Source organism: Gasterosteus aculeatus, chromosome 10, assembly GCF_964276395.1.
Source record: "Gasterosteus aculeatus chromosome 10, fGasAcu3.hap1.1, whole genome shotgun sequence".
NCBI lineage: Eukaryota > Metazoa > Chordata > Actinopteri > Perciformes > Gasterosteidae > Gasterosteus > Gasterosteus aculeatus.
In genome coordinates this window covers 10,124,480-10,147,372 of record NC_135697.1, presented here as the reverse complement: position 1 = coordinate 10,147,372, position 22,893 = coordinate 10,124,480, and the positions used below count along the sequence as shown (strand labels likewise).

The following is a 22,893-nucleotide window of genomic DNA, read 5'->3' as shown; positions in this document are numbered from 1 at the left end:
ATCCCTCATTTGTCACCTCTCTCTCCCCGGAGCTCCATTCACATCCAGTCGCGCCTCGACCGGAAGTGACGAATGTAGCCACGAGCGTGACGAACGGCTTGTTCGAAAATACAACAAGGAAGTGACCGTTTATTGTCAAGGAAAATAGCCACCGGATAACTCCTCTTCAGGTCGGGGGGCGCTTCCATCGGTTATCGGGTGTCGGAGGGGCCGGGGACGGGAGGGGGGGCGACATAGTCACCGTGGACTTGCCCGAGAGCCGGTTTGCGACCGTCTGGAGGGATTCTGCATTTAGCCAGCTAGCTAGCTAGCTAGCGATGAACACGGACGTTGAATTCCACATCAGGCAGAATTACCCGTGGACCAAGCTTCCGGCCAATGTCAAACAGGTACCGTCCCTGAATGCGCCCACCGGGCGGCCAAACATGTCAATGTCACCGCGGGGCGCTGCTTCCTCCAAGCAGCTGTCAGTGTCGCACGACTCGCCAACCTCCTCTGCAGGGGGGAGGGAAAGGGACGAGGGAGGGGGGGGGCACATTCACCCGGAGCCACAGCTGGACCCATCTGTACGTTCCAGCCGCATCACGTGACTGTTTTGTCCGACATGTAGAGTCCCGTGATTTTAACGCGTGGATTGCAAATGTTTTTGTTTTTTTGTCAGATTGCGCTGATTGTTTGACTGCGTTAATGCCTCATCCTGCAAACAGCGTCACGTGGTGCCTTTTACGTCAGCCTGTCGAGGTTACGTAGAGGAGAGGGAATAATGCTTCTTTTGTTAGGGCATTTAGCAGGCATGTTGGGCCGCAGCCCAAGACACCACATGTCTCAAAATCCTCACTGTGTGGATAGAAGTTCTAGAGGTCAAAGGTTGACGTGGCCCTGAAGTCAAAGTCGGTGGCCTGCGGTTACTGAATGAATGCACAAGAATGTTAGTCGTTTCAGTTGAGCTTGTTTTTGCCGCCTGGCAGGTTGAAAACCGCCACGATCACCGTCTCTGTATTGCATCGTGTCATTTCATCCTGCAGAGTTTGGGGAACTCTCAGCGCGAGTATGAGAAGCAGGTGCTGCTCTACAGCATCCGCAACCAGCTGCGATTCCGCAATAACCTAGGTGAGTTAAAACTGACCCTTCATTGGTAAACAGAGAGGAAATAAATCCTCATTGCTTTAAATACCTCGATAATATGTCATATGAGACTGTACACCTGGTTTCTAGTTTTATCTGGTGCATTTGTCTAAAACAAAATGCATACTAATGCAACAGTGCTGCAAAAAAATACATTGGCTTTTACTTGGTTCATAGATTGCCTGTAGCTGTTACAGTAGGAACACATGCGCTGGCTGTGACCGGATTGGTGTGTGTGTGTGTGTGTGTGTGTTATGAGCAGTGCGGCACGTGAGGAAGGATGAGCGCAAGTATTACGAGGAGCTCCTGAAGTACAGCCGGGACCATCTGATGCTGTACCCCTACCACCTGTCTGACATCATGGTCAAAGGCCTGCGGATCACTCCTTTCTCATATTACATAGGAATCATGGAGGTAAGTGACTTCTGCTGCATCGCTGAAAAAAAAAGCTGGGTGTTTGTCGTGGAAAAGTTAATGCTTCAACCACTTTCCTGTTAAGAAGCTTCTCATACACATGAATATCTGTCTTTGTACACACAAAGTGTGAAAGCTCAGCAGACATTCATCTAGCGTTGCTTTCTTCTGAAACCCAGGATAATAACAGGCAGATTTCATCTGAGCTTACAGAACGACGAGCTGGGTAAACTAAAAAGCCCGAGCACGAGCATTACTGTGCAGCAGATAAGATTCAGTAATTGGAAACACTGCTGTAGTTATTCAAGGTTTGATTATAATATGAAGGATCTGAGCTTTTAACAACATCCTCCTGTCGCGTGTGCTCATAAAACATTATTGTACTCCTTAATATATTTACGATAAAGGTATTCTTTTGTGCAGAAACACCTTTTGTTGTACAGTCAGTACAAAAAAAGGAGAAACCTCTATCATTGACTTGCATTCGTGATTCCTGCACTGCACATCACTTGTCAATTGCATGTTAAAAATGGTGTCACATGCCAAAAGTTACCAGCGCTATGAAAAAAAGGTGTAATATATTTCCTGTGTTGATGGGCTTGGCATCAGTCAGGCACTAGGTGTCAGTCAGTGTCTAGTGTAGCCTCGTGTACCAGCTCAGGAACACGGAGGACTGATCCCGGGACAAACACACCGAGAGAAAACCTCTGCTGTTTGGGCTTTGTCCAAAGTAATGCACCTGTAATTTAGTTAACTCTGTTTTAGTACACTTGCAGCTAAATAACTGTCGCGTGTATTGTGTAATTTCTTTGCATGATGGCCTCAGGAGTGTATTTGCTATACAGCTCTGTGTGTTTACACTGAGTTGGCGTGTGTAGATGCTGGATGTCATATTTGATGGTTCCAAATTCAGCAGTCTTCCCATTTGATTAGATCACATGTGACTAAAATGCCCAGTGCTCTTTCCTATGACTTAAACACGTGGATAAAGACAAACCTTTCAGGTTCTACTTAAAAAAGAGTCTACCTATTTCCTATGCATGCTAAACTAAACTTGACTAAGCTTCAATTGGGACCACTGAATTGCTGAAGGTTATGTCATACTTTCATAATCCGTCTTAAGCACGTAATGAAAATGGGGTGTAGAAATTATCACGCTTGGCCAGATCTGCTAATGCGCTTATTAATCAGAGGCAGAGGGACATGGAAAGGAGAAAATTAGTTTAATTCCTCTTTTCTCCCATCTACTTTCTCTTTTTTTTACTTCCAGGATATCATGAACAGTGAGAAGAGTTATGACTCCTTGCCCAATTTCACTGCTGCTGACTGTGAGTTTTTCGTTCTCCTTTTTCCCCCAATTTCACATTTATCAGCCACCGTGTTGAAATGACTTTACTGTAGTTCTTTTGCATATTCCCACTCCTGCCCTTTCTGTGTTTCTGAAGGGTTCTCTGTACCAGGTGGTAGATTAGTCAAAGTGAAAATATATTTTCAGGAATCCTGGGGATTTAAATCCTATATGATTTATAGTAAAACTAAAGTGGAATGATTCGTTATTCGATTCGTTCGAAATACATTACGTTATTTTGATAAATTCTTAAAAGGATATTTGCTAACAATGGCAAACTTGTATTTGTTCAAGCTTATTATGTGTTTGTCTCTATTTTCTGTGTCTTGTGTATTTTGGACTGAGGACCAAACAAGCAATTGGAACACACCACTATCAAGGAAATGTTTTTATCTGTTTGCGTTCGTGACTCACTCCTGACGCTACAGGATCTTCACGCTGTGGAGACAGAAGGCTGCCAGTCGGCCCTTAGGAGCCGTGCTGCCGGGGCTTCTCTCCTCTAATCTCCCTGGAGGAGCTTTGGAAGTGTGTCATGCAGAAGTGGGTGGATGGAGAGGCAGTGAGAGAGAGCAAGGGAAAGTGTGTGCGTGAGAGAGGGAGAGATTTGTGTGTGTGTGTTTCTTGGTAAAACAACAGGGTAGGTGTGTCTGATTCCGCTGTCCGGAATGGGAAAATCCCCGACTGGACCCTGTTTGAGTTGGCATCCGTCCCAGCGCATTCTGGGCTCAGAATCATAGGCCAGAGGGGGTGAAGTGGGATTTGGAACCAAAATTTGCGTTTGCCCCAGTACACAAGCTATACAACCTGCTTTATGAGCCAGACTACACGTCTATTTTTAGTCCCTGATACAAGTGCGTGGACACACGATTACTCTTGTTATTTTTAGAAATACTGCCCTCAAGTTTGGCAATTGGGTGAGAAGAGCTTTTATGTGTGGTTGGTTGTGTGTGTGTGAGAGTATTTGTTGACATACTTCCTCTGTACAGTTTGGATGAGTCACTGTTGCCACTCGACGAGCTCTGAAGTTCTTCTCCATCATGCAGCTGGAAATATCCACAATTTATACCTCTCAAACTTCCTGCCGTAATTCTGGGTTGTAATTTCAGTTTTTTGTAAAGCGTCAGACCCTGAAATGGAAACATGTCAGAGAATTGCAGTGCAGCCAGATTTATTTGCCTTAGTTAACGTTACAGCTACTGCATGTTTATGGCCAGTTTCTGAGTCATGATTGAGTTTTAATGGCTTGCCCAATTCATCCCACAGGTCTGCGGCTGCTTGGTATCGGGCGAAACCAGTACATTGACCTAATGAACCAGTGCAGGTCTTCCAAAGTAAGACATGTTTCTAGTATAGATGAGCATTTATAGAACAACACTTCATAGAACAGACTCATTGGTATAGTTTGTTTTAGCACATTTTTTATAAAATCCTTATGGGATGGTCAACAACAAACCGCATACTTAAATGTTACATTTTATGTGTTTGTTGTAAATAAATTACCAGCACTCTCTTTAGAATATACAATCTCTATCATAAACAAAATAGCCATGTTTATTAGATCTCTTTCCACTTGTCTCTTTTGTCAGAAATTCTTCCGCAGGAAATCTGCGCGGGACCTGCTACCGGCCAAACCAGTGGAAATCTCCGTGGAGCCGTGGTGGACGGCACAGACGGGCTACATCACAGAGGACGATATCAGGGTGACATAAGAGGATTGATTACCTTTTTTTCATGTGTCAGTTTAATTTGATAGTTGTGTGTCACTGTGATGTTTACGGTGGGAGGAGAGATGACAACATTCAGATTTATTGATATTAAGATCATTCATTTCCTACACAGCAACTACTTTGTAAGAATGTAAATTACTTTTATCTCCCAATAAGTGTTGGAAGTTGTTTTTTTAATTTATTTTTTCACCCTGAGTCGTCATTGGAATTCATACATGTTACCCACCAAGCTCCAACCATCAATCTCACGAGCCCCCCGCGCCGCACGGGGTGATGTCACGTGACTGAAGAAAACGTACCTGCAAAGTTCGCAACAGTTATTTTCCTTTCTACCAGAATGTAAAGACTCCACAGTTGTCATATGTGAACGTATTCCTCCTACTAGGGACTGCACCACCGCTGTTCGCTGGAGCTGATATTTTAACAAACAAAGCTGCATGTGTACTACAGGTGTGCTTTAATATTGTGTGCTTGTTGTTTGTAATCACAGATCTGTTCTCCGGCAGAGAAGAAAGCCATTGATAAGATGATAGATTCTGGTCCTCAGCTGGCTGGATCAACGGAGTACAATGTGGTCCTAAGTGAGTATCTCTCACATACCGTGTCCCCATTTGAAGCCTGCATTGAATTTATAATTCATGTTTTCTAGTCATCCCTATAATAGAACTTTTAATTCCTTTTATATTCATCTGCACACCAAGAACTAACTTTCAAAGCGTAACTGTTTCTTAAAATAGTAAAAAAGCATCAATGGAATTTTGTAAATATGTTTTGTAAATATGCTGGTGTGGTTTTGAAAGGTGAAGCACAAGTTTGTGTCCGTGCAGTTTAGAGCTCAATTAGATCTCAATCATGGACCTCGGCCACCGGAGTGCTTCTGACTGAGTGGGAACAAATGTGATTAAATGCAGGAGACACGGGGCAAGTAGCTATTTAAATCCTGTTTGATGGGCTAATCTCCAGATGGCACATGATCAATAACAATACTTTCACTGTGAGGTTTGTTTTACTCAAGGTAGCAGCAACGGTGTTAATGGACACTCTCATACAAGTTCGATGAAACCTGTCTCACAATGAGTGAGCCGCTTTGCCACCTCGCGTTGAGAGCGAACACTTGGATCCGTCCGCCCCTCCTGTCCTCGTGCGTGCTCAGACCGTCCTCAAAGTCACGTTTGCTGGCGCTCTCCTCCTAAACAACATTTTGAGGCTGCTGTCTCTTCGCATAATGCCCCTCTTCTCCCACAGTGCTCGTCTGTAAGCCCGCGCTTAATGCGGCCTCCGGCGGCTTCCGCTCATCCCCCCCCAAACCCCCCCCCCCCCCCCCCCCCCCATGTGTGTCGCATCGTAGAACACTGCGAAAACAAGTGGCGACGAGGGCTCTGGCTGGTGTCTTCTTCATGAGGCGGGAAGGACTCAGCCAGACTAAAAATGGACGTCGTGGCGCTGCGAGTGCGTCTTTAGGTCGAATTAATAAAAGCTTTGGTTTTTCGTGTTTTTGTGTTTTCATCGAGAAGCGTTTTCCCACTCCAACATTTTCGATTCACAAAGACAAAATGCTATTCACGAATACCCACCCAACAAACAATTATCCAAATGGTTGAGTATTTCAGTAGAGCCTAAGACTGTGTCAAATGTTACCACTACATGTGCTTTTATTTTTACTTCAGGCTTGTACAACCGGGGATTCATCTATCTGGATGTTCCAATATCTGATGACAGCTGCATCTCAGGTACAGTGTGTGCCATTGTTTTTCATTTACATTGAATAAAACTGAGTAACAAAATTAAAACCTGGGAACACAGGCTCGTTTTATAGGTTCTACAGATGCATAGTGGTATATATACATATATATATATATATATATATATATATATATATATATATATGCGCAAAGTTAGATACACTTGTTTCTCACTGTGTATTTTTTAGTGCCCCCGCTGGAAGGCTTTGTCATGAACCGCGTCCAGGGCGATTATTTTGAAACGCTGCTCTACAAAATCTTTGTGTCCATTGATGAGCAGACAAACGTAGCAGAGGTAGGCTTTGGAGAAGGTGGTTATTGTTCTCAACTGCATTGCTGTGGTGTGTGTGTTTGTGTCTGTTGATCGATTTATTCTTTTCTCCCGCTGTTCCACTCAGCTGGCCAACGTGTTGGAGATTGACTTGGGCTTAGTCAAGGTGCGTATTCACTGCAGAATGTGCAAGTCCCGTTGTAAGGTATGGACTAAAGTGCTGTTTTTCACGAGACAAAGGACAAATGGTGGATCTGGGAAATGTAGCTCCGCTTCCTAAAATGGACACTGTCAAAACACAGAGGTAATTTGCTCAAGTGCCACTGCTGTTTTGAAGAGCTTTTGAGAGTGGATGCTTTAAGGTGCGCAGTGTAGAAGGAGAAAGAAATGACTCGAAAAGCCTTGTTTTGGTTTTACCTCACTGATGTTTTGGATCCAAATTTTGAGATGACTGTTTAAATCTGATAGATTCAAACGTACTTTTCCTTTGTCCTTTGAATTTGCTTACCAAGATGAGTCTTTCTATACATCTGTATCACACAATGTGTAATCCTGGTTGACATTGCTTTATGGAAGTGAAAGAGGCAGGACTATTCTACAGGAGATATTCTGCTCAAGTTGGCTGTTTTAATTCTGGATACACACTCACACAGATGCACAGTACCCGAGAGGCCGACTGTGTCAAACACACGCCTTGTTTCAGGTCTGATCCATCATGGCCCATGGCTGTACCGGAGGGTTGAGTTGCACCAATCCAGTTTGCTAAGTGCTCCCCATGGCCCACTGAGCCAAACTCCCTCTCAGCGGTGTGACTGCTAGTGTGAAGAGTCGTTTTATTCCCGCTGCTAAATAGCAGCCCTTAAGAGAAGTGGCTGCAGGCGGCGTTTGCTGCGTTTTCCCCAACTTCAGAGATGATTGAGAGGTCTCCTTTGTGCCAAACTTTTCCCTTCGTGACCCAAGTTCAACTCTCTCTTGTGTAACAACTCACTTCGCTGAGTTCCTTTTGATGTGATAATAGGAGGGCTAAGAGTTGACCTCCGCGAGGTGCTGAAAGCCTCAAGTCCACCTTACTCAACTCCGATGGCCTGTTCAGCAAGAATAACATTATTTTACAAGGCAAATCTTGAATTAAGGAAATACTGGTGGGGAAAAAAAAGCAGACTTTTCCGTAGAATAATTTTTTCTTTTGAGTTACCAGACATTAAGTTCTGACGGGTCACAGGTTGACGGTGTGTGACCGTGAAAGGGGATCGGACTTCTGTGGATCAAACGTCTTTTTTAAGTGCGTTTTTTACTGTCCTTTATCAGAATGCAGTTTCCATGTACTGTCGTCTCGGCTTCGCTGTAAAGAAAGGTCCGGTGATCAGCGCGGAGCAGCTCCACCCCTCCTGGAAGAACGCCCCGTCTCTCAACAGACTCAAGTATGTGCAAGGAGGCCAATACCAACCATTTACATGTGTTGTCAGTTTAGAAGTATTTCAAAATATTTCTGGTCGTTTCCTTTTTTTTTTACTGGTGAATATTACCACAGTGGTCTCCAGCACCTATTGGTCCACCTAGTAACCCCTTTTAAAGCTCTCCATCGGGGAATTCATTGAACGTATTCGATCAATATGAATTGAATAAGCCACCACGCTTGGTTTAATTTGGGGTTTCACTGCGGCTCTGTCCTCCGTGTTAGGAGCACCGTGGACCCGCAGAAGATGCTGCTGTCCTGGGAGCAGGGAAGTCCTGTGATGGAGGGAGGCTCCTCAGCCACCGACACCGACACCACTAGTCTGGAAGAAGGTCCGTGTGGATGGACACGCGCGCACACACAAACACACAGAAGTGCACTAGATATGCACACAAAGCACAAGTCATGAAGCAGCCGGGCTAATTAATCCCCCCCAAAAAGCTCAGTCAAGCTTCTCAAAGAAAGTCCCACATTATGTGTTTTTACTTACCGGTAACTTTATTATATATGTTAAGTGGAACTTTGTCCAGACTAACAAAGTGGATGTTAACAAAGTCGATTGTCAACAACCACATTTACATGTTCGTAATCAATTAGAATTATTTGAAAAATACGTTAGATGATCCCATTTTCCATGAATTTAAGATCTCATACAACAGTTGTTCTCCTGCATGCATTGGTGTTATTGCAGTAATGTATTATTCTTATGTGTGTTTTGTTCCGTGTCTTTGTAGCAGACACAGGAAGCGTAAGCAGCCTGAGCATCCCAGCCGCACCCACAAAGAGGATTGCCTTCCTCTTCGACTCCACTCTCACGGCTTTCCTCATGATGGGCAACCTCTCCCCGGTTAGTGACTGAATGTGACAGAATCATTTAACTAAATGTGTACACGGACTGCACATGTTGATCCCTCCCTCCTCGTGTCCTCCTACCAGAACCTGAAGAGTCACGCAGTGACCATGTTTGAGGTGGGCAAGCTGTCGGATGAGACTCTGGACAGCTTCTTGGCCGAGTTAGAGAAGGTGAGACCAGCGATGGAAACAAAGCCTCATAACGCAAGGATACTAAATGAAAGTAGAAAACGTGATGTAGTTGGACCTGGGAAGGCTCACAGGCATACGCTCAACTTTTAACATATTTCCTGGTCTCAGGTGGAGAGCACAGCAGAGGGCGAGGCCCAGCGTTACTTTGACCACGCTCTGACCTTAAAGAACACCATCCTGTTCCTGCGCTACAACAAAGAACTCACTCAGGACCAGGGACCTGATATCCCAAATATAGGTATTTATACAGTTACCTCCTCTTTATCATCCCCTTTATGGGCAAATGCATGCAATACCCAGGTGTGTAAACCTATATACGTTCATACATTTGGGAAACAGGCAGCTTTGGAGCCCAGTTTTTTATTGTGTATAATGAACTTATTTTTGCTAGTTTGGGTTTTAAGTTCTCATTTGCCTTCATCCACAATAGCAAGCTAATGAAATAGAAACTCGCATGTTTTAGGCTGTTTGCATACAGTTTCCATTTAAGGCTTATTATCAGGTATTTTGCCAGTCAACATAATATATGTAGACAATATTTTGTTATGGTTGTTGAAAATTCATAGCACGATCAATGGCTGATGGAAATGTTTTAAAACTAGGCTAAGTTCAGGAATTGAAAAGATGAAAGATCAGCACATGGTAGCAGCACAAATGAAATAGATCTTCTGTTTTTGCTGCCCCTCATCAATGTGTGAGTAATTTTTCTTGAATTTGCTTATATATGTTCCTGTCAATCTGAAGTGAAGCTGTATTGTGCCACTTCAGTCTTGAGGGGAAGCAGCAGAGTTACTCCAATGACGACTAAGCAAACCTCTGAGTTGCCATGTGATTGTGCCACCAGATGCTCTTTGTTTGGTTTGGCAGAGAGCTTTGTTTCTGATTATCCCTCAGTCGTCTTCAGCTGCTGCTCCCCGACGCTGCTGAGACGAGAGCGCAATGAGGCCTCAGTGGCTGAAGCCAAAGGAAACCCCAAATGATACAAAGACCGTTGATAATACTAATGAAACCAATAACCATAACGAGTCCTTGAACTGCTTTACAGAGTTCTAAATCAGTTCTTTGCATTTGCGAAAACTCGACTATTGTACTGATTTCTTTATTGAATTGTCAACATTAGCTCACACACACTTTTTACCCCGTAGATTTATAATTAGGAGGGAAGAGGTGATTATTAAGTCCAAGAATGACAAGTTTTCTCTGTCCTTTTGAGAGAATGCTTTTGACAGAAGTCACCTTGGAGAGAACACTCCTCTAAACACCAGGTCTGTGCAGAAAGAACCCGTACTGTGCTTTCTGGATGAGATCCACTACTTTCAACACAGCCATTGTTTGATGCATCCACCCATCGCATATTCATTCACGGGATCTTTGTTTGCTCTCTTCCGATGCCTGTTTTTATTTAAATGAACAATTGTCTCATATCTCTCCAGTGTGTATTCATGAGGCATCAGTAAACAACTAGTTAGCTTAGCATGTAGCCTGGAAACAGGAGGAAGCTGCCAGCCCAAATGTTCTACTATTGCTGACTTCTCTGCTACTACTCTCCACAAATGGCTTCGTTCCCAGCCTGTTGTGTAAAGAAGCTGTAACTGTCTCTGTTTTCTCCCTCCCCCCCAACTAGGCTTCCCCTTGGACATGTTGCGCTGTGAGAGCCTGCTGGGTCTGGACCAGGCCACATGCAGCCGTGTCCTCAACAAGAACTACAAGCTGCTGGTCTCCATGGCGCCGCTGAGCAACGAGATCAGGCCCATCAGCAGCTGTACGCCTCAGGTATTACTCCTGGAGGGAGGGGGAGCCGACGGGGGGGACTGCGTCACTTTGGATCAAATGTTGAATGACTTTGAGTTGTGAGTTTGTGTTTTACTCGACAGTTTGTGTGCTTGTGTGTGTGTGTGTGTGTGTGTGTGTTTGCCCTCTTATTGTGTGTGTACACACTTGTTTCCCGGAGTTGTGTGTGTGTGTGTGTGTGTGTGTGTGTGTGTGTGTGTGTGTGTGTGTGTGTGTGTGTGCGCGCGCTTTGTGAGCACTCAGCCTGCAGTTGCCCCCAACAACAAAGCTACACAAAGAGGAAGGGAGGAAAGGCTCATGGGTAATTATTCTGCCTGGCCACACTCCAGCTTTCTAGCTGAGCTCAGAGAGACTGCGGGGAAGAAAGTTAAACTCTTGTTGTGGCATTCATGCTGCTGTTTATTCTCACACTGGTGGGACTCGGTGAAGTGGAACTCAGTAAAAACTTTTCTGTTTCAATTTCTGCTCCTCCAACTCAAGAACAACACCTACACAACTATAATTGGTGCTCTCAGTAGAATGCAGGACTCCATCAGGTGTGTCTGCTACACCCAGTGCTGCGCTGTGTGATTGAATGTTGGGCAAACCCCACGTTTGGACGGACGCGGACTGTCAGTTGTTGTGTCACAGACACCACGAGAGCTCCTAATTCACTGGCCACCCAAAATATTATGCATTTTGCTCTGTGGACGTATGCATAAGTGCACACTCACTCACGCACACACCTCTTGGTGGTGATAATTATTCTCCTTTTTTTTTGTTCATGTAAGAAATGACACGACATGTAAAGGTACGTCTGAGGATGTATGAATGTGACCATCAGTTCCTGTACACTCAGAAACATTTACATGTTTCTTTCCTGCTGCAGCACATTGGCCCGGCTATCCCGGAGGTGAGCTCCATCTGGTTCAAGCTATACCTGTACCATGTGACCGGCCAAGGCCCGCCCTCTCTGCTGCTCTCCAAAGGCTCCAGGCTCCGCAAACTGCCGGACACATTTCAGGTGAGCCCAGACTGGTAAATAATCAGACAGGCAGAACGATCGTGAGCCCTACATGCGATGAGGACAACTAAATATTGAGCCTGATATCATTTTAAAAATGTATTTCTTCTTCTTTGTGTTTTATTTAATTTAAATTTGCCATTATACAGAAGATTGAAGTAGCTCAAAAAACATAAGAATATTAGGGACTCGTATTCAAAAAGACAGAGCGAAGCATTTCAACTATCGAGAAACGAGAAGTAAAGAAAAAGAAACCTATTCTTCTTTGATTCCTGCCCTTTTAAATTGTGAACTTGCCAGTTGGTAATCAGAGCACCGAAGGTTAAAATCACTGCAGTCCTCTTTCCTCCCGGTTAACCTTCATTTCTTAACAAAGCACCTCGCACATCACTGTCACATTCAAACCAAACCCTGCAGCTGTATTTCCCCCCCCCCAAGGCTTTCTGACGGTCTTGGTGTTTTTTTAACTATCCTGGGAATTGTCGACAGGGAACAAAAGAGAATTTGATGAAGTGGATTGTCAGGGGAGTAATAATAATATGCAGATTGTTCATGTTCCATTTGAACATAGCAGCATGTTTTTTTCTTCTTCAAGGTGAACTTAACTGCAATTTACACTTATTTAATTTTTGTCGTTATGTAAGTAGACTGTATGGATATACATTGAGAAACTTGTAGAGGACAGAAAAGGTCTATTAAGTGTAAATAAAATATAAAATATTTTGTGAAAAGCCTTCTTGTCGTCATTAGTAATCACTCACCTCAGTGTGGTGAGTAATGAGCCGTTGTACTCCCATGATGCTGAACACCATCACACCCGAATCCGGATGGGTTCAGTGATTGGCAGCATTTCTGTGACGCGTTTTTTCTCTCTATCCAGGTCTACGACAGGTTGTTGATCACCTCTTGGGGTCACGACCCCGGAGTGGTGCCTTCATCCAACGTGCTGACAATGCTGAACGATGCCCTCACTCACTCTGCTGTACTGATCCAGGTAGACGCACACATACGAGCTCCACTTTCACAGTATGGTTGTTGCCTTTTTTATGCTGGTTTGATTTAATTTCCACATTGCATCATATAATGTTCATGTAAATATGAATGTAATTTTATAGCACATTTGATAAACATTGTGCCAACCAAAGGGCTTTACGGACAACAAAAACATAGTATAACCAAGCCAAGATCAAGATATAATTTACAAGTAATGCAATAATGAATAAACAACCAGTATAAATTTAGTAGTAGCAATTTAGATTCAAAAGCCGAAGTCAAATGAGTAGAGCTTTGAATGACTCAGTGGAGGAGTCCAATCCTAGACGATCGGGTAGTTTGTTCTACTGACCGTAATGCTATGGATCTACTCTTATGTATGTACTGCATGTGTATTGTATGAATGTTTTCAATAATAACACTGTCTGTGTCTGTGTCTGTGTGTGTGTGTGTGCGTGTGCGTGTGCGTGTGTGTGTGTGTGTGTGTGTGTGTGTGTGTGTGTGTGTGTGTGTGTGTGTGTGTGTGTGTTACCCTCAGGGTCACGGTATGCACGGCCACGGAGAAAGTGTTCACATCCCTTTTCCTTTTAATGCAGAAGATCTGAAAGGAGGTGAGTTAATATACGGAGGTGAAGCTTTAAGGTCACATAGTGACAGTCTGAATCTTTTGCCAATTCCAGATCCAATCCATGTAATGCAGTGCAAGACTTATGTGTGTTTTTCCGTCGAGCTCTGCTCCTTTATTGATGATGGCTTAAATCTGTTTTTAGCTTTCAGGGTTTTAACATAATAATAATTTGAATCCTCTAAAATCCCTCTTATGAATCTGTGTGTAGAGGCCTAACATTAAAGCTATAATATATTTTCTATCACAAACATTTATTTTGTGAATTTAAATATCACAAATATCAATAACCGTATGAATGGAATCCTTTCAGTTTGAGTGCTGACCTTCTTAAGCTTAAATCCAATTGCTTGTGTTGTCTCTCCTTCCTGTGCAGAGTTCTCCTACTCCAACATGTGTGTGCACAAGGCGCTGCAGAAGCTGAAAGAGAACGTGGACCTGGAGCACCAGTGTGGCTACATCACCATGCTCAATGCCAACAACAGGCACCGCCGCAGGGCCAGCGACAGTGCTGAGTGCAGAGGTGGGCCAGCGTTTTTATCCATGTGCAGATGTTTTCAAGTCAGAGACAATATGTGCACCTAGTAGCTTAGGTCTTTGCCTGTGATAATTAGATCCAGTTTGATTATTCTGTTTGTCTGCATAATTGGGTTCCTTACTGTGATAGCCTTTGCTAATGGAACATTAGCATTTCTAATTCACAGACGTGACATATTTATTATGCCAAAATCAATTATTTCCAAAGTTATGCATTTAACCCAAAGGCTTTAAACCTGCGATCTCGATGTGAATCAACCTTTCCGTGCCTTAATGCTGATGGAGATGTGTTGCTCTTCAAGGGGACACGCATCTAGGTGGAGGCCTGGACAACCACGGCAGCACCGAGTCATTTGAGCTTGTGACGGATGAAAACAACGGGGAAATCAAAGGAAAGACGGACCGTAGGTCAACTTTAGGGTTAACGAAGGGAAAAACCACTTGGTGAATAGGGAAAAGTCATGATTAATTGTAAATAGGGGTTGTGTTTAACACCAATGAAAACTTTATAAAAACGCCTTTGCATTGACCTTGATTCTTACCTTGAGTAAATTTTTTTCAATTTTTTTCCAATGTCTTGGAACTGGGAGAGACTAAAAAGACAATAATATCTGTCCCTCCTCTCCATTGACAATGTACTTCTTTCAGCCTTTTCATCTGAAGATGAGTGGGTCCCTCTTGAACTCTGCTTCGGCATGCCCCTCTTCAGCTCTGAGCTCAACCGCAAAGTGTGTCAAAAAATCGCCTCACACAAACTGTGCAGCAACGAAAGGTACAAACCTGGAAACACAGAGTCCTCAAGGATTTTACTTTTCACTAAAAGAGTGACAGAGCTGTAAAAATATGTGAGCTGGACTGGAGCTTTGTTGTCGTTTCAGCCTTCAAGAGCTGCTGCACTCGAGCCGAAAGCTATCGCTGAAGGTGTTGAGCTTCGTCCAGTCATTCCAGGTAAAAACACTTTACACTTTCACTACAAATTCAGTCAGTAAAATGTAATCAATTAGGCAAATTATCTGATTTAATAAATAATGAATATGTCTAAATGAAATTTTGGTTTAATCAGGTTTTAAAATAAATAATATCCACTACAATATTTTGAGAAGGAAGAGAGCGGGATATTTCAAATATAAAATGCAATGCATGGTAAAAAGAACTTAAGTACATTTTTTGATATAGCTTTAAAGACAAAACAAGAAAGAAACCGCTCAATGTAATAGAGGCGATATGTGGAGTTATTTGTTTTTTTTCATTTGCAACGCAAACATTCCTTGTATAACTGAGCCTTTTATGTCTAATCATATTTTGGAGGTCAAAGGTCACTGTGACCTCACAGAACATTTCTTGGGACCATATCTGAAGAAATAATTGGGTGCTTTCTAAAAGGGTACATTCAGATCTGATGAGATTTTGGTCAAACATGGATGAAAAACTATGGATGTAAACATGGAGGCACACGACTGTGACGCGGTAATTCTACCTTGATCCACGTCCCAATCCCACATATCATCCCCTCTCCCTGGTGTTCTGATGTGTGGCCTTCGCCCCGTGTTGGCAGGACGGCATGCAGCCCTCCGACCTGGACAGCGGCGTGTCGAACCCTCTCAGCCAGCCCCCAGCGGAGTCCGGTGTGCCCCTGCCCGCCCTCAACCTCATCTTCAAGGACGGGCAGCTGAAGGAGTGGAGCGGACGGGCCCCTCCTCCCCTGGACATCACAGCTCTGCAGAAGGACCAACACACATAAGCCACCCACCCCTCAATTATTCCAGATTCAGGTCACTAGTAAAAAACAACAACTAATTGATCAAAAAACACCATCCCTCGCACTGAGGAAACGATGCTATTTGAGTTCCAACCCAGCATCTTGTGTATCAGTATCCAGTCATGGGAACATGCACTTCATCCCCCCTTACTGTATGAGGAACACTATTTCAAATCCCCTCCGATTCCTCATATTTGTAGCAGGGCAGTGTTATCCGACGGTGTGGTGCTATTATCACAGTATACATCCGTGATGCAGGTAAACGGCATACGGCCCGGAGGACCATTTGACTGCAGACTCCACTGCCCCCTCCTGATCCCCCCCCCCAAAAGCTTACTCTTCAATCAATGGATGTTTTTTGAGGGCGGATTGTTAAGTGGATAATAATTGTATAGATGTTCTCAAAATGACCCACAAAATAAACAAAGTGTTGAACAGACATTTTCAGGTATTTCGACTATATGCATATTCCAAGATGAAGTTCTTGGACTTATCAGTCAGAGTCTATATACAGACCCGCCCCCCTCTCCCCCCCCCCCCCCCCCCCCCCCCCTACTCCCCCTCTCCCCTTGTGGTTCCACGTTAAGTGATCTAATGCATGATACTGTTGCACTACTCATACCATAAAAGAATCCTTTTGTCTTTACTTGTAATCAATATTGGGGCATTTATTATTTGCACTGTGCAGGATTTGTCCAAACCTTTGGATGAAGTAATGTCATGTCATTTTCTTTCTTTTTTTTTAACTGGATCCTTTGCAGTACGCTTATGGTTTTACCACAAAGAAGTGTTTCCTCTTTGAAATTGACAGGGCGTTGGTGGAATTGCATCTTTTTTTTTTATTTTATTCCTATAATTTCTCAGTACAAGAGAACACCAAAGACCATTTTCTTTTCCTATATGATACTTTTTTAAATCTTCAGTTTTCTTTTATTCTGCTGCCTTATCAATCAAAAACAACCATGTCTTAGCTTGTGTTCAGTTCTTTCTTCCTCTTTTAAATTTTTTACAAATGATACATTTTGATTTAAATGATTTTCTATATATCTAATAATCAACATTATTGGGCCGCAAACTACCAACCATCACTATTGTGAAGAATTTGACAAGTAACTAATTGCACAGAACGGGAACAGTCGGGTCTGTGTTTGACCCAGTCGTGGTGCCACGGTTTGCTGCCAGTATTCCTCCCTGGATCCACTCCAGGTCTTTGTGCAGGGCCGTGCCGGGCGCTGTTGGCCAGCTCTCTATACTCCAAAGGATTCTGCTTACACCACGTTTAAAAAAAACAAAAAAAAAACAGGGTTTGTAGTCTAGAGAGAAGGCGACTTCGCTGTGAAGGCCTCGACCCGCGGGATGGAAATGCTCTGCTCAGCCTGTCAGAGACGTCGAGGCCCATAAAGTGTCGAAAATCTGACGGGAATTTCTAGTGTGGCTCCAATAATATAGAGTTCCTTTTTGTTGCCCCAGAACGCTGAGCTACTTTGTTTATGTCCTTTTTTTATTTGTTTTTTTATGTATTCAATATACTGCAGTTTTTGACCCATTTGTGGTTGCTGTTTCTAATAATGTGATGCTGACACAAAAAAAAGAGACACGGTCCCGTTGAAGCATGATGACTGTGTATAAACTGTTGTGCGTATGTTGTGTATGCGTGTGTGTTGTACACCTCACTCTTTCACAATAAGTGAACCCGACCTTCCTGTCCGTTATCTAGATGCAGATCCTGAGCATCTCACGTATCTCCCATCCTCCCCGAGCTATATACATCCACCAGTGTTTAAAAAACAAATGCTAGTTTCATATGTCAGCCTATATTTTAGCAAATCTTTGTTGTAGCTTGTTTAATGGGACTGTGAATACCAATGATTGAGTTAATAATAATAATAATGATGCTCTTGTAATTAAATGGATTTAAAAAAGAAACGAAAGTGACATTCCTTCAATATGCCTTTCCGCCATCCCTGCGCCATTTATCCTCTGCTCCAAATACATGTTATTGATACAAATACATATGTAAAAAGTATGAAAATATGAATAAATATGTAATAGGAACAAGCACTTTTTTCTTCCTATTTTTCTTTCCACATCTGTACTTTGGTTACATTTCGTAGTAGAAATCATGTCAATCATACAATATGAAGTCAGACTGTAGATGTTTGGCTCGCCAGGTGGAACAGATGGCCTGCAAGATGCAGCGGCCCGGATGCTCCGTCCATCTGCCTGAAGTGCGCACTTGCTCACCCGTCCTTAGCTGGAAAACAATGTATTTTATGTGCATGGGGAACCTTTTGAAAAGCTATGAAAAACATGGTGAAGGTACCACCGGACAGGTGCAGCCCCTCGTCTCCCAGGCCTCCCAGCTCCAGTAATTTCCCAGCAGCACAAATTACAGCGTGTCACCAGGGGCGTAAACTGGGTCATCCCACCTGAGGATAAGACGCTCCGAGAAGCGGCCAAATAGGCTGCTCGTCACCACTCGAGCCGTTATTTCCTAACAGACTGCTGCTTTGGAAAGGTGCAACTCATCGGCTAAAGTATTGGCCTGTGGAACAAAAACCTCCTGTCCTGTATCGTCTCATCTCTTAAATGTGGACGTACAGCATCTTAAAATGTCCCTTTGAATTGCGCTGTATCATAATGAGATCAGTTTGTGATGCTATATCTTAGAACTCGCGTTAAACATTCAGGTCATTGTGTTACTCCGGTTCATCCTGAAGGGTTTACAAATGTCTCTTAACAGTACTCAATGTAAAGCCCTCAAAAGCCACACACGATATATGTACATGAATATCTGTAAAAGATGTACAAACGTGCCGATAAGAGACTTGTGGATAGGTTCAAAAGGTGTGTGCTGGTGGTCCTACGGGGGGACATTGTGATAATCGGGGGGATTCAGTCCCCGAAGGTTGTGGATGAGAACAATCCAATCCAACGCTTGTGGAGCATCAGACGGACCTCGACACGACGCCACGCTGCTTTTGTGGCTACAAATGTACAGTGGTGCGTAAAATGGTTCGATCTTGACGTCGAAACCTGCTTTACGATATCTGATTTCAACCCTGCGACTCAGGTGGAATTACTAACAAGGGAAAACATTCAATCTGGATTAGTCCGAGTTGGAAATCACACAGCGTGATTCCCGAGCAGCTTGAAAAAAAAGCTCAGTCACTTAATTAACGTGATAGTCTGAAGAACGGCTGCTCAAAAGCCCGCGTGCTAATCTTATGAGTCCACTGTGGCCACTGAGGCCATTCTGCCTGTTTAAACCAGATGAATGGATTACAAGGAACGCTGTTTTCTGTGGAGACAAACTCCCGTCGTCCTTCATATCTATTGCACTGCATAGCGGCTTATAAACGTTCCCTCCAGTCGGGACTTAACTGTTGGGGTCAAACTCAGGTTCATCTGCTCCGGTAAAGTTTGTGCCTCTGTTTGTCGATCTGTTTCTATTTACAGCCTCTCAAACATCACCTCAGCATCTCTCCCAGGCTCTCGCTCACAGCCATATTATTGCCAAGGTGGTGTTTTTAAACGCCGAGGCTCCTGCGGCGTTTGCCATTTCGTGGGCATATTGAGCACATCTTCCTCGGCTGTGGGATACAGCGAAAATAGCTCATAACTCTGAGTGAGTCGAGGCCACCAGCCACTACAAACATAATGACAACATCATTTTCCCACCAGGAGATGGAAAAGGAGCAAACAAGCTTCATCTTCACTTCATTCAAGGTGGTTAAAGAAGGAAATACTGTATGATAAGATATGAATAATGTGGTCCTCGTTGTGAATGGTTGTAATTTTTGATATAACCACATTCATTAAAGCCAGGTTCAGGTTTGCCTACTTTTTATGATCACAGAATAATATAATACAGAAAAAGTATTTTGCTATATGTTATTTATTGCAGTATTAAAATGGCTGCATTGAAGCACGTCACAGTGTTCTAAGCGTTGTTGTTTCAAATAGAGTAACAGTACCGTGTTGTACAGGTACCCTGAATAACTCATCATACCCTGAAATAAACTACAGCGACTTGCTTTCCATTTGTTGCCCGCGTTCTGCGGTCACATCACGTGCACGTGGCTGCGTCTCTCCTCGTAGTGCAGATATCGAGTTTGTCTTAAAAGCCAAACAGAACACGTGTTAACGTGTCTACATACGAGGCGCCGCGTCCATACCAGCATGCGGAGGAGCCGGATATTAAAAGGCACAGTGAGAACAAGTACGCGCACTTCCGCTTCTACAGCGCAGCTGTGAGTTTAAGAGGCGACGCCGCGTCCTCAGAGCCGCTTTCAGTTCAGCGGCGGCCGGATCTCTAATGTGCGCGCAGCGTCACCGCAGGGGACCGGTTCATCGGCGGTGTGGACCGAGGTGCTAGCGTCCCGGGGGGGGGTGTCTGGAGTCGAACCCTCGTCGGCTTTCTATGCGGCACACGGCGGACGGAACTTTACGCGGGGCGAACAGCTGGTGAGTCGACCTGGCGGATCTCGTTTCCTCCCCAGCTCCACCTGTTGATGCGGCGTTAACCGGCTCCCCCCTTCCTCCAGCCGCCACACCGCGGAGAAACACTCATGCGTAATTTGGACAAAACCCTGTCCCAGGGCAGGGCCAATTAAGTTTGTTGTTATTGTTGTTGTTGTTGTTTTTTTTTTAACGTCAGGTGACCGGGTGGCATCTCACGGCGTCCGATCGGATGCGCGGAGCGGCATGGGGAACCAGATGGACAAGCTGTCGCATTTAAGTTACGCAGAAGTTCCCACGGTGGACCCGAACGGCGCGGACGCGGAGGACGCTCCGCGGCTCGGCGTCTCTTACATATTCTCTAACGACGACGACGACGACGACCACCACCACCACCCGGAGGACGGATGCGCGATCGACGGCACGGCGAAGGATCCGAATCCGGAAGAGAAGCGCTACAACCAGCGCGACGAGGTGGAGTGCGCCGTCTACCACCGGGACGAGTGCATCTACGAGCGCGGCGCCGGGCGCGCCGGCCGGGAGGTCTCCTCCCCCGAGAACCTGCTGAACAAGTGCAAAGCGGGGGACCTGGTGGAGTTCGTGGCCACCGCTCAGCTGCCGCACTGGGCCGTGTACGTGGGGGACTTTCAGGTGGTGCACCTCCACAGGGCCGAGGTGAAAAACGGCTTTCTGACAGACGCCGGCCAGGGGAGGAGGTGCAGGATCGTGAACGACCTGTACAGGTGGAGAGCTCTCGCCCCGGACATGGTGGTGCAGAACGCGATGGAGCAAGTGGGCTTGAAGGACCGGGGGCTGAGCTGGAGGAACTCCGAGTGCTTCGCCGCCTGGTGCAGGTTCGGCAAGAGGGAGTTGAAAACGGGGGGGGAGATCCGCATCGGCAAACAGCCCTACAGGTTGAAAGTAGCGCTGTCCGACAAGCAGTCGCACGTTTTGGAGTTTCAGAGCTTGGAGGACGCGATCATGGAGAAGAGGAGGAACGATCAGCTGGGCAGGGCGGCCGTGCTGCAGGAGCTGGCCACTCACTTCAGCAGCGTGGAGGAGATAAAAAGTGACTAATGAGGAGGAGGAGGAGGAGGAGGAGGCTTCTTCCTCCTCCTTTGCGATGCTTTTCATAACAACATGCTATACAAGTAGAGTAGCCTTTTACTAAACATTAATCTATAGCAAGCCTTCACATTAGTTGGAGCACACGTGTCATCATTTACTCAGATATTGTCATTTTATATGTTTTTCATATGCGAGTGAAACAATTTGAATGCCTTAAAGCCCCCAGACGCTTAATGGCCTTAGAAATGTCACTTTTGTGGGGTCAATGGAGTGAATTGAATAGGTCTGCTTGTTTAGTGACGCTCTGGCAGCCCTTCCACACGGAATGTGTAGCTTTACATATGAAACTGTCTCTGTCCTGTAAGTAGAGTGAATGTTTCTCTAGCGGTGAACTCTGTTACTTGATCCTCGTGTGGTTTCGTCTCTCAGCTCGCTCAGACAGAAATGTGTCAGAGCTGCTCGACTGAAGGATTCTTTCTGCCTTTTTAAAAAAAGAAAAGAATTCTCCTCCCAGCACCGTTTTGTATGGAATGTCGTGGAGCTGGTCATGTGTTACACGGATCAATGTCTTAACTGTACCAGAAGTTCAAGTAAACCACGATCCCCTCTCCCTTATCAAAAGGACTCTTCTCTCGTGTTGTTTCGCTTCCACCAGGATGTTCGCTACAGACTGTCAGCCGTGCGTTTTTTAAGATGATCAGTGTGCCCTTAATTCATCTCGTCTTGGAAATTGGTCTAATTTGCTGGGTTTTAAAAGCAACTTGTTTTAAATATTAATTAATGAATGAATTATTAAGATGAGTGCTGGGAATGTAATGAAATCAAACCAAAGCTATTTGCCACTATCAGGGCATTAATGTTTTATGTATTTTGTTATAGAAAAACTAGTTACCGTCACTGATCATAACATTATAACGGGCAAGTTGACATTTATAAATCTGTTTTCTTTTTTATGAATAAGCACCATAAGCAGCAGCTCAGTCTATTAATAATCTATCCGTCAATATTGTCCCTGTTAAGAGGCAAAGTGGTGGAGCACAATGATTGTGTATCAGAACCAGTGAGCAACAGTCAAAATAATAATGTTTTTTTAAAACATTTTTATAAACTGCATTAATGTGCATTGAAACAAGTGTCGGCATTAACAGATTAATGCATGAACGTCCCGATAACGCGTTAATGTGCCCAACGCTAACTGAGACCAGCGTTAAGTGAACAGGGTTAAATCAGGTCACCACTGTAAGAATAATGCGACCGGCAGAGTGTAAACCAGACTACAGGAGCACCGGCCTTCTGCCTGTTCCTCAGGTGAAACATAAGCAACCACTGATTTTGTTCTCTGGCAAAGTTCTGGAAAAAACAATAAATCATCCGAGCTCACACTATGTGAGGATCTGCTTTATATATTTGTTAACTCGATGTTTTATGAGTTTTTGACGTCCAGGCAAAACAAGGATTTCAGATTCAACACCTTGGACTAGGAAGCTTTTATTTAATGACATTGCAGGAAATAAACTATCACAAAACAC

General features: G+C 44.4%; 2 protein-coding genes across 3 annotated transcripts; both read left to right on the top strand.

Moving 5' to 3' along the window:
* Nucleotides 1-74: 74 nt before the first annotated feature.
* On the top strand, nucleotides 75-17,896 carry fam91a1 (family with sequence similarity 91 member A1). 2 transcript variants are annotated; one of them, XM_078081628.1, is made up of 24 exons: nucleotides 75-389; nucleotides 1,026-1,110; nucleotides 1,388-1,539; nucleotides 2,810-2,867; nucleotides 4,151-4,218; nucleotides 4,474-4,587; nucleotides 5,105-5,195; nucleotides 6,282-6,344; nucleotides 6,545-6,651; nucleotides 6,755-6,793; nucleotides 7,936-8,048; nucleotides 8,309-8,415; nucleotides 8,821-8,930; nucleotides 9,020-9,106; nucleotides 9,236-9,365; nucleotides 10,752-10,900; nucleotides 11,787-11,921; nucleotides 12,802-12,915; nucleotides 13,453-13,525; nucleotides 13,916-14,062; nucleotides 14,379-14,480; nucleotides 14,725-14,848; nucleotides 14,955-15,024; nucleotides 15,632-17,896. In XM_078081628.1, exons 1-24 carry the CDS (start codon nucleotides 318-320, stop codon nucleotides 15,815-15,817), a joined length of 2,496 nt encoding a protein of 831 aa, XP_077937754.1. In that variant the 5' UTR covers nucleotides 75-317; the 3' UTR covers nucleotides 15,818-17,896. The 2 variants fall into 2 exon arrangements, with proteins under 2 accessions (XP_077937754.1, XP_040044565.1); XM_040188631.2 differs by having other exon boundaries at nucleotides 8,818-8,930.
* Nucleotides 17,897-19,884: 1,988 nt separating this feature from the next.
* On the top strand, nucleotides 19,885-21,979 carry lratd2a (LRAT domain containing 2a). The gene is made up of 2 exons (XM_040188675.2): nucleotides 19,885-20,302; nucleotides 20,496-21,979. Exon 2 carries the CDS (start codon nucleotides 20,543-20,545, stop codon nucleotides 21,371-21,373), a length of 831 nt encoding a protein of 276 aa, XP_040044609.2. The 5' UTR covers nucleotides 19,885-20,302; nucleotides 20,496-20,542; the 3' UTR covers nucleotides 21,374-21,979.
* The last annotated feature ends 914 nt before the right edge of the window (nucleotides 21,980-22,893 follow it).

Coding starts and splice junctions, on each gene's coding strand:
- fam91a1 (XM_040188631.2), top strand. CDS start 318: ATGAACACGGACGTTGAATTCCACATCAGGCAGAATTACCCGTGGACC. Junction 4,219..4,473: donor ACCAGTGCAGGTCTTCCAAA/GTAAGACATGTT, acceptor CTCTTTTGTCAG/AAATTCTTCCGCAGGAAATC. Junction 11,922..12,801: donor AACTGCCGGACACATTTCAG/GTGAGCCCAGAC, acceptor CTCTCTATCCAG/GTCTACGACAGGTTGTTGAT.
- lratd2a (XM_040188675.2), top strand. CDS start 20,543: ATGGGGAACCAGATGGACAAGCTGTCGCATTTAAGTTACGCAGAAGTT.